Below are 9,845 nucleotides of genomic sequence, written 5' to 3' on the forward strand. Positions count from 1 at the left end.
TAAAGCAAAAGTTATTTTTAAATATAAAAACTGATAAACCAAGAAAGGCCAATAAAAAAAATGAAAAAGAAAGCACAAATTACCAAAATCAGAACTGAAAAAGGAGATATCACTACAGATCCTACAAACATTGGAAAAGATAATAAGAGGATATTGTGGATAACGTTATGTCAATAAACTTGAAACTTATCAATAATAACAGTCTTGGTCGGGCGCGGTAGCTCACACCTGTTATCCCTTACTTAGGGAGGCTGAGGCAGGCAGATCACCTGAGGTTGGGAGTTCGAGACCGGCCTGACTAACATGGAGAAACTCTGTCTCTACTACAAATACAAAATTAGCCCGGCGTAGGGGCACATGCCTGTAATCCCAGCTACTCGGGAGGCTGAGGCAGGAGAATCTCTTGAACCTGGGAGGCAGAGGTTGTGGTGAGCCGAGATCACACCTTTGCACTCCAGCCTGGGCAACAAGAATGAAACTCTGTCTCAAAATAATAATAATAATAACAGTCCTTCACAAACTCTCCCAAAGTTTGGTATACTTCCTAATTCTTTTAATGAGATCAGTATAACATAGATACAAAAACTTAATAAAGCCATTAAAAAATGTCTCTTCCTTCCTATTCTCTGATAGCGTTTGTAGAGGATTATTATTATTTCTAATATTTGGAAGAATTTACCTATGAAGACATCTGAGCCTTGACTTTTCTTCACGGGAAAGTTTTATTACAGATTTAGTTCTATTCTGATATTTAAATTTCTCCTGTATTATTTTCAGCAAGTTGTGCTTTTATAGAGTATTTTGTCCATTTCGAATGTATTGGCATAAGGTTTATAATATCTTCTTTTTAAAAAGTTATAAACAAAATGTTGGCAAATCAAATCCAAGAATGTATCACATCATGATGAAGTGGTGTTTACCCCAAGAATGAAAAGTTGATTTAACATTTAAAAATCAATCAGTATAATTCTTTGTCTGATCACAAAAAGAAGAAAAGTCATATATCATCTCAATAGATGCAGAAAAAGGCATTTGTTTACATTCAACTGCCATTAACAATAAAAACTGTCAGCAAATCAGGATAGAAGGAAACATCTTCAGTGTGATAAAGGGTATCTACAATAACAATGCAGCTAATATAATACTTAATTGTAAAATAGTGAATGCTTTCTCCTTGAGGGTGGGCTGGTTTGGGTAGGTGTACCAGTCAGGATAGGCGTGGTTACACTGTGGTAATGAGCAGCCCCAAATCTCAGAGGCTTAAGACAGCAAAAGAGCAGTAGCTCACACCTGTAATCTCAGCACTTTGGTAGGCTGAGGTGGGAGGACTGCTTGCACACAGGAATTCAAGATCAGTATGGGCAACATAGACCCCAAAATCCCAGCTCTACAAAAAAAAAAAAAAAAATAGCAGCTGGGCGTGGTGGCTCACGCCTGTAATCTCAGAACTTTGGGAGGCCAAGGTGGGCAGATCACCTGAGATCAGGAGTTCGAGACCAGCCTGGCCAACATGGTGAAACCCCATCTCTACCAAAACCCCATCTCTACCAAAAAGGTGCTGGGCATGGTGGCACCTGCCTGTAATCCCAGGTACTGGGGAGGCTGAGGCATGAGACTCGCTTGAACCTGGGAGGCAGAGGTTGCAGTGAGCCGATACCACGCCACTGCACTCCAGCCTGGGAGACAGAGAAATTCTATATCAAAAAATAAATAAGTAAAATAAATAAAAAACAAATAAATAAATAAACTAGCAGGGCATGGTGGTGCGTTCCTGTGGTCTACTTTGTAGGCTGACATGGGAGGATTGCTTGAGCTGGGGAGGTTGAGGCTGCAGTGAGTCACAATCACACCACTGCACTCCAGCTGGGTGCCAGAGACCCTGTCTCAAAAACAAACAAACAAAACAAAACAAAAAAAGATGGCAAAAGAGTCTGTCCCACTCATGCCATGTCTCACTGCAGGCTGGCTAGTAGTGAGTGTGATCTCTGATCCATGTTGTTCTCACTCTGGGAACCAGACTGAAATAAGTTCCACCATGTAGATCATTGTGGTTGCTCCAAGATGCAGTGATATAAAGTGAAACTCACTAGGTCTTCAATACTTTCTCCAAGATGTGACATATATCATCTCTGCTCAAATGGACCAAAACAAGTCACATGGTCTCACATAACTTCAAGGGGACAAGGAGGTATAATTTTGTGTGTGTGCATGAAAGTAAAGGGGAACAGGATGTTGGTGAACAGTGATAATGTTCCCACATTGAAACAGGATAATGTCCCACATTGAAAGAACGAGATATTTATATTGATGACTTCACAGATGGAGCACTTGTGGGAGATGAAGTAGAGGCCAAAATCTTCAATGCATAAGGGTACTCCAAGGAGGTCACAAAAATCAAGGACTGAGAAGAGGAAGACTCCAGGATTGCTAACAACGTTGACATCCATCTTTTCCTTGGTTGGCTCTAGCTAAGGGAATGACCTCAGTCTAATAGAGTGTGTTTTTCTCTTCTTATGTAATTCAGGTCTGCCTGAACTAGAAATTCTCCTCTGGTATCCTAAACTATGTGTCCTCACTGTTCTCTCTGTTCTCTAAACTAGAATATCCCTTTAGGGTGTTAGGACCCTCAACGTTCTTTGTAGAACAGTTTCTTCATCTCCATCTGCCATTTCTCAAAGTCCAGATTTTAGATAATGGTGTAATGCTAAGAATATCTGTTTCTTCCAGTTCTCCCAGAAAAATGCCTAGGCTTAGCACCAGATTATGCTGTTTGATCCTGCTAAAATACTGATCCTTTATCTCTTGAGGCATTTAAACCCTTCCCTCAAGACTCAACATAAATCCTGCCTCTATCCTAACACCTATTCACTTCAGCTCATACTGTTGAAAAGCCAACCCCCAAGCTCTAGGCCCCTTTACGATCCCACAAAGCAGGAATTTTGTCTTACCTAGAAAGGAGCAGGGAAAAGCTTTGCCTTCTCTCTCATTGGGAAGAGTGGTGACATCCCGAGTCATGCTATGCAAGAGTCAGAAATCATCACAGGCTGCCATTTAGCTATGTCCTATCTCTTTTTGGGAATTCCTTGGGAGTTCTCTGTGCACCATGATTAAGAGCTGCCAAGCTACTGGCAGTGTAGGGTCCACTCTGAAAAACCAGTTCTCTGCTTAAGCAAGTCTCAAGGTCAAAATTGAAGGACAGGAGTAGGAAGGCCATTCTGGTCTCAAATCCAAGGCATAGTCTCCAATGACCTTGCTGGAAATAAATCCGTTTGTTTCTCAATAGCTCCAGAACCCAAAGGAATGCAAGAAATTGGCCCCCAATAAGTGATTGTTTTCATCTTCCATTCAACAAATGGCCACTCTATGCCCTCGTTGGCCTTATTCTAGACTTTGCAGACACAAAGGTGGAAAACAACTAAGTGCTGTTCTTTAGGAGGTTGCAGTCTAGTGCAAAAGGTGGATGTGGAATCAAATGATTAAGTAGGATACACCAAAGGGTCCCAACCTGTGCTCCAAAGAACACAATAATAACAGGTTGGGGGGGATGGTTGTTTTTTGTTTCTATCTGCCTGCCCAGCGTCCACTTGCCCTTTTTCCGTTGATACTCCAATATCCCTTGGGAAAATTCTTCACATAGACCCTTATTCCAAATGCCTCAAGTGAAGCTGACTCTACCCCATGAATCCAAAAGTGGGCATGTGACACAGTCCAGCCAATTAGAGCCTCAAATCTCCCTGCTCACAGTAATTGATTCAAGAATACCCAAGACTCAATTAGAGCCCATCAAAGTAACCGTGGGACATTTTCTGCAACTACTACATGAAAGATACTCTCTTTTCCATACTCAGAGTTCTGGAGCTATCAACATGGAGGTGGTGGGAGCCCCGTGAAGAGAAAGCCTGCCTGAGAATAAAGCACAGAATCCAGGAATGAAGATTCTTGATACTATGGGGAGCCTGGTTCCAGCCATGGCTGATGAGATTGACACCTTCACTCATTCACTCATTCATTTATTCACCAAAAAATTACCAGGCATCTATTATGTTACAGGTGTTATTTTAGGCCTTAGGGATACAGAAGTGAATAAACTGTGCAAAACTCCTACCTTAAGGAGCTTGCAATTCCTTAGGAAGAGACAATCACATAAGATCCCTGTATTGAAGGCAGTGGTCCCCAACCTTTTTGGCACCAGGGATCCGTTTCATGGAAGACAAATTTTCTATGGACAGAGGGAGGATAGTTTCAGTATGAAACTGTCCCACATGAGATCATCAGGCGTTAGTTAGATTCTCATAAGGAGTGCACAACCTAGATCCCTCACATGCACAGTTCACAGCAGGATTTGCACTCCCATGAGAACCTAATGCTGCTGCTGATCTGACAGGAGGCAGAACTCAGGCATTAATGCTCCCTCACTCACTACTCACCTTCTGCTGACGGCCCAGTTCCTACAGACCACGAACTGATAACAGTCCGTGGCCCAGGGGTTGTGGATCCCTGATTTAAGGTACTTACACTGAGTGGAGAAAGACAGACAATAACAAAGAAAATAAGTAAAATAAATATTATGATAGATGGTGGTAATTTCCACAAAAAAAATAAATAAATAAAGCAGGGAAAAGGATTTGGAATGACATTTTAAGTAGGGTGGTCAATGAGAGTCTACTGAGTCAACAACATTTTCCTGGAGACCCAAAGGAAGTGAGAGTGGGCTGGGGGGGAGATGCCCTCGGGCAAGAGGGGCAGATGCCAGGGCTATGGTGTGAGGGTGCAGGGCATGTCAGATGAGCAGGAAGGAGGCAGGTGAGCCGGGAGTGACAGAGGAAGGTGCAGTCTCAGAGGGTAGCACCTGATGGGCATCTATAAGGACTTCAGCTTTTATTTTCTTAACGATGCAAATTGTGCCTAGGGCTGGAGGGAGGATTTGAGGGTGGGCTGAACAGAGCAGAAGACTGATCTGGCCCATGGCATATTTTAACAGGATCACTCTGGCTGCTGCATTGAGGGGACAGTGACGGGAGCAAGGACAGACCATGTAAGGACTTAGGGAGGTGACTGTAATAATCCAAGCAAGAGCTGTGACCATGGCTTGGGCAAGAATGGTAGTGATGGAGAAGGCAAGAAATGGCCAGAGCCAATTTATTCCCCTAAAAGCACTTTGTGAGCTCGGGCAACAGAGTGAGACCTTGACTCTAAAAAAAAAAAAAAGAAAAAAAAAATTAAAAATTAGCCAGGCATAATGGTACAAGCCTATTGTCCCAGCTACTTGGGAGGCTGAGATGGAAGGGCCCCTGGAGCCTGGGAAGTTGAGGCTGCAGTGAGCTAAGATCCCGCCACTGCCCTCCAGCCTGGGTGACAGAATGAGACCTTTTGTTTTTTAAAAACAAAAAAAGCACTTAATGTTGCTTTTCCATCATTTGCAACTGGAGGAGGCTCAGCTAACGTGCCCTTTTTCACCAAATGTTAGATGCCATCCACAGTAAAGCCACCATTATTTTATGCAACACTTCGAAAAAAAGCTCTGCCAATTAAGCTGTGGCATGATCCTTTCTCTGATTATTATATATCATATGAGCGTCAACAGCTATGACCACTTGCACACAATGAGTTAAATTTTGCCTTAAGAATGTGGATGACGGTCCTGTCACAATTACACAATGGCAAATATTTAGCTGTGGTTTAATATCAAAGTACTTAAAAATCAGACTTGTTCTGGTCGGGCAGGTGTCTGCATCTTCAATCTTCAACCACACAATGACTACGGTTTGGGAGAGCTTGTTTGTTCAGTGCACCATGTCACTCCCTGCTTAAAACCCTTCAGTGACTCCAAAATGCCTATAAGATCAAGTCCAAACACCTGGCCATGGCCACTGGGCCCTTTAAGGCCGGCCAGGCATTCAGGGTTCATCTTTTGTGCCTTCCAGCTTCATACTGCACAATGCAGGAGTACTAAGCCCCCTCAATCCCCCTACATGAGCCAGGCTTACTCTTTACCATCTGCCTTTGCACATACTCTTCCCTTTCTCTGAAACATCCTTCCCCCTTCTATCACCCACTTCTTCCCCCCAGGTAACTCCTGCCATTTCTGCAAGATGCCAGTCTAAAAGAGGAGGCCTTTTCAGATCCCTCCCCCTCACTCTGAGTTAGGGACCCTCCTCCAGGATATCAGAGTCACCTGAGCTCACCCACGTCAGGGCACTTACACATCCTGTGTTGTCCTGGTGGTTTACTTGCTCTGGGAGCAAATTGTTTACACTTTGCCTTCATCCTCCTCATAGTCCTGGTCCCCAGCATAGGGATGGGTACAGAAAATATGAACAGTAAATGCCTATGAAATAAATGAGTCGGTTGGTGGTAAGTAACACTGTTTTACCTGTACTAGGAAATGTGTGAGAGATATACTGGCAAAATCAAACAAGTTAATGTTTCACTGGGATGGACAATGGCAAAATGAGGAGAGCCCTAACCTTATATTTTTATTTATTTATTTATTTATTTATTTATTTTTGAGATAGAGTTTCACTCTTGGTGCCCAGGCTGGAGTGCAATGATGCGATCTCAGCTCACTGCAACCTCCGCCTCCCGGGTTCAAGCGATTCTCCTGCCTCAGCCTCCCAAGTAGCTGGGATTACAGGTTCCCGCCAACATGCCTGGCTAATTTTTGTATTTTTAGTAGAGATGGGCTTTCACCATGTTGGCCAGGCAGGCCTCTCCTGACCTCAGTTGATCCGTCCACCTCGGCCTCCCAAAGTACTGGGATTACAGGTATGAGCCACCACGCCCGGCCTCACAACCTTGTATTTTAACAAGCACAGAAACAGGCAGTTAACCTTAAGCCCCATCTGCTTATAGAATAAGGAACAGGAACAGGAAAATCAAAAGGTTGGCTACACCAGAGATAACTATTTTGCCAATGAATATTTTCAAGCTGGGGATAAATGACAGAGACGGTTTTCAATATAAGGGTGGCAAATTTCCTCTGTAAATAAAAGAGAAAGATGCTAGGAAAATTAGCAAAAGCATGACCTTTGACCCAGGCTAGAACCACAAGCCCCTGCAATTGAGGGTGATGCTGCATAGTGTTCAAACTCTTATTGGGACATGCAAGAGCCTCCATTACCTCCGTGCCCACCTCTCCTCTGTCCACAACTGGCTCCTTACCTGCTTACCTGCACATGCTCCAGACTAAAGATCAGGAAAAGCTGGGGCCTCTCTGTGCCCCCAAGACCCTGCACTGGTTTCTCAATGCCCTTATCACCATGGACGGTCATTCAGGGCCATTAGACTAGGAACTCCTTTAAGGAAGGCTCTCGCGGGCCTGACACAGCAGGTGCTCACTTAACCTTGACTGTGTTCATCTATCTTTTTGAGAAGCGCCGTCCAGGTAGGCATCTGAGTAGCACTCACAGCCTTGGGAGTTCTAGAAGCCGTCCATGATGTACGCACACAGCCAGTGCCCTGGGTAATGATGACAGGCACAGCTTTCAAAGCAGACTGTCCTGCCTCAAGCCCAGCTCTACTTCTTATCAGCAGTGACCAGGGCAGCCCCCTTTCTAAGGTAGCCACCTCAAGGGGCATGAAAAGCATTGAGTGACCACTATGTGCTAGCGTGGCTGGAACATAGTAAGTGCTCAATACGTCTCAGCTCTTACCTGGGGCACAGTGGAGACTGCCGAGTCAGCACAGTCGGAAACCAGCTTTGAGAGGCTGAGGGCTCTTAACAGACAAAAAACGGCACAGCTCAGTACTGCTTGTATTTATAAGGCACTTTTCACGTGGATTACTAGTGGTTAAGCTTCAAACAACCCTATAAAGTAGCAAGTAAAGTATCATAACTCACATTTCATAGATGAAGGGACTAATGTTTCAGAGAGGTGAAGTAAGTTTTCCAGGGACACGCTGCACTGGAAAGAGGGTTCTGCTAGTCCAAATAGTGAGCTCTATCGACCTGAACCGCAAGGATCCAGCCAGGAAGTTGAGATGCGGTTGGACAGCCTACACCACTTCTGCGCCAGGGGGAGGCTGCCCAAAACAGGACGCCCTCCTAGGAACCACAGAGTTTAGCAAAGAAAAGTTTCCCTCTGTCCTGGGTGATTGAGGAGAGCTGCATCCAACAGGCCCTTGCACGAGACCAAATGCGTCGTGGGCACGCGCGCGCGCGCGCGCGCGCACACACACACACACACACACACACACACACACACACAGACACACGGTGCAATCCGCCCATCCAGGCCACCTCCGTCAGCCTCAGGCTCTCAAGGAAACCTCGGTTTCCTGGGGAGCCCGAGCCTAGAAACATCCCGACTGGCCTCCGAAGTCAACTCCTCCCTTCCACACCCCCAAGTGCAGATTTCGGGTTCAACTCTCTGAAGCCGCCTCCCCGGTCCGGCGCTAGGCACCGTCCCGACTACTAAACGGCACTGGGTACCTAGGAGTTGCCTCAGCAGAAGCGCCGCGTCTGGCACGGGTCGGGCACACACTGCATTCGCTGGGCGAAGTGGCCATGCCTGGGTCCCCGCGCCAGGCAGCATGCGGTGCCCCGCAGGGCTCGGCCGATGGTGGTGGAGGGAGGGGATGCCCGGCCCCTGCCCGAGCGGGGCGGCGCGAAGCGGGAAGTCGCACCTCTCGCCTTCTTACCTTCCTCATTCTCGTCAAACACGGGGGGCTTGTGGGAGTGGTTCCCGCCCATATTCCGCCGTTGCTGCCGCTGCTACATGCCCGGCCGCTGGGATGCCGGATGCGGGATGTGGGACGCGCGCAGAGATGCGGGATGCCGGGGGCGCGCCCAGTCCGGGTTGTAGCCGCGCGCGGAGCCCGAGGGGGCCGAGCGCCGTGCAGGGGCGGGGACAGCGTCCCCCTTCTCCTGGACGCCCCTCGGACTACGCTCGCAGGGACCCCGCTGCCGTCGCGCCTTCCGCCGTGCCCCACCTCGGGCTGCGCTCTCAGGTCCTTACTCCGGTGCCCGCCCGGGAACCCGGGAGCTCCTCGCGCCGGGGCCAACGTGCGGCGCTCCTCGCCGGCTACAGCGGGCGGGAGACGCGAGGCGGCGCGGGAGCAGGGGAAGGAGGGGAAGGAGCGGGGGAGGAGGGGACGGGCGAAGGCAGCACGCAGTGGGCGGTGGCAGGGCGGAAGGAGCTGAGAAAGGGATCGGCCCGGAAGAATCTGAATCCCTGCTCGGCCCTCCTCCCTCGGCCAGGAGCTCGGTCCCTCCAAGCAGTAAGCGGTTTGTCATCACCCACTATGGCCAGGCCCCGGCTACGCGCTTTGTTAGCACCATCCCACATCCGCCTCCAACAACCCAGCAGTAAGAAAGCATCGTTCATATTTTAGAGCGCAGTAGACGGAGGTCTAGAGATAGAGGGGCTTTTAGGTCTGTGGTTAGTCGGCCCTGGCTGCGAAGGGAGTCCCAGGACTCCCCGCTAGCCTGTATTTGCCCATTCATATTGGGATGGGCAGTGGAGTGTCTGCTGGCTCTCCAACCGACGCTGTTCGTCTTAAGGTTTTTCTCAGTGTTTAATGAATGAAAGTATCTGTCTAGATACTTTCATTCTGGGACTAATCTGACCCCTTCATTGTACATGGGGAAACTGAGGCCCAAGACAGCCATAGTTTTCCCCAAACCATTCTCCCTGGGAATGGCTGGGCGTGAGTCTCGGGATTCCCCCAAAATCGGGCAGCATCGGCGTCCGATTTAGGGGCCAGGCTAGCATCAGGGTCCCTGGGCTCCCGCGGCGGGAGCTGGGGAGCCTGGATCGGGAGATACGCGCCACAGTTGCAGATGCCTAAGTAAGGGGTGCGGCAGATGCGCCCCGAGACATGTCGGGCGAGCGCGGGTTCCCAGG

General features: G+C 47.9%; 1 protein-coding gene across 4 annotated transcripts in view; it reads right to left on the reverse strand.

The window, feature by feature from the left end:
• The window catches only part of STK32B (serine/threonine kinase 32B), a 435,418-nt gene extending 426,178 nt beyond the window's left edge, over positions 1-9,240 (reverse strand). The window contains exon 1 of one of the 4 annotated variants that reach the window (XM_024245627.3): positions 8,641-9,240. In XM_024245627.3, the coding sequence (XP_024101395.3) occupies positions 8,641-8,692 (52 nt within the window). In that variant the 5' untranslated portion in view covers positions 8,693-9,240. Of the gene's footprint in view, positions 1-8,431 lie in introns of all 4 variants that reach the window. The other 3 variants (XM_024245628.3, XM_024245630.3, XM_054553345.2) reach the window with 3 other exon arrangements.
• Between the last annotated feature and the right edge of the window lie 605 nt (positions 9,241-9,845).

This window comes from Pongo abelii, chromosome 3 (genome assembly GCF_028885655.2).
Source record: "Pongo abelii isolate AG06213 chromosome 3, NHGRI_mPonAbe1-v2.0_pri, whole genome shotgun sequence".
In the NCBI taxonomy this organism is placed as follows: domain Eukaryota; kingdom Metazoa; phylum Chordata; class Mammalia; order Primates; family Hominidae; genus Pongo; species Pongo abelii.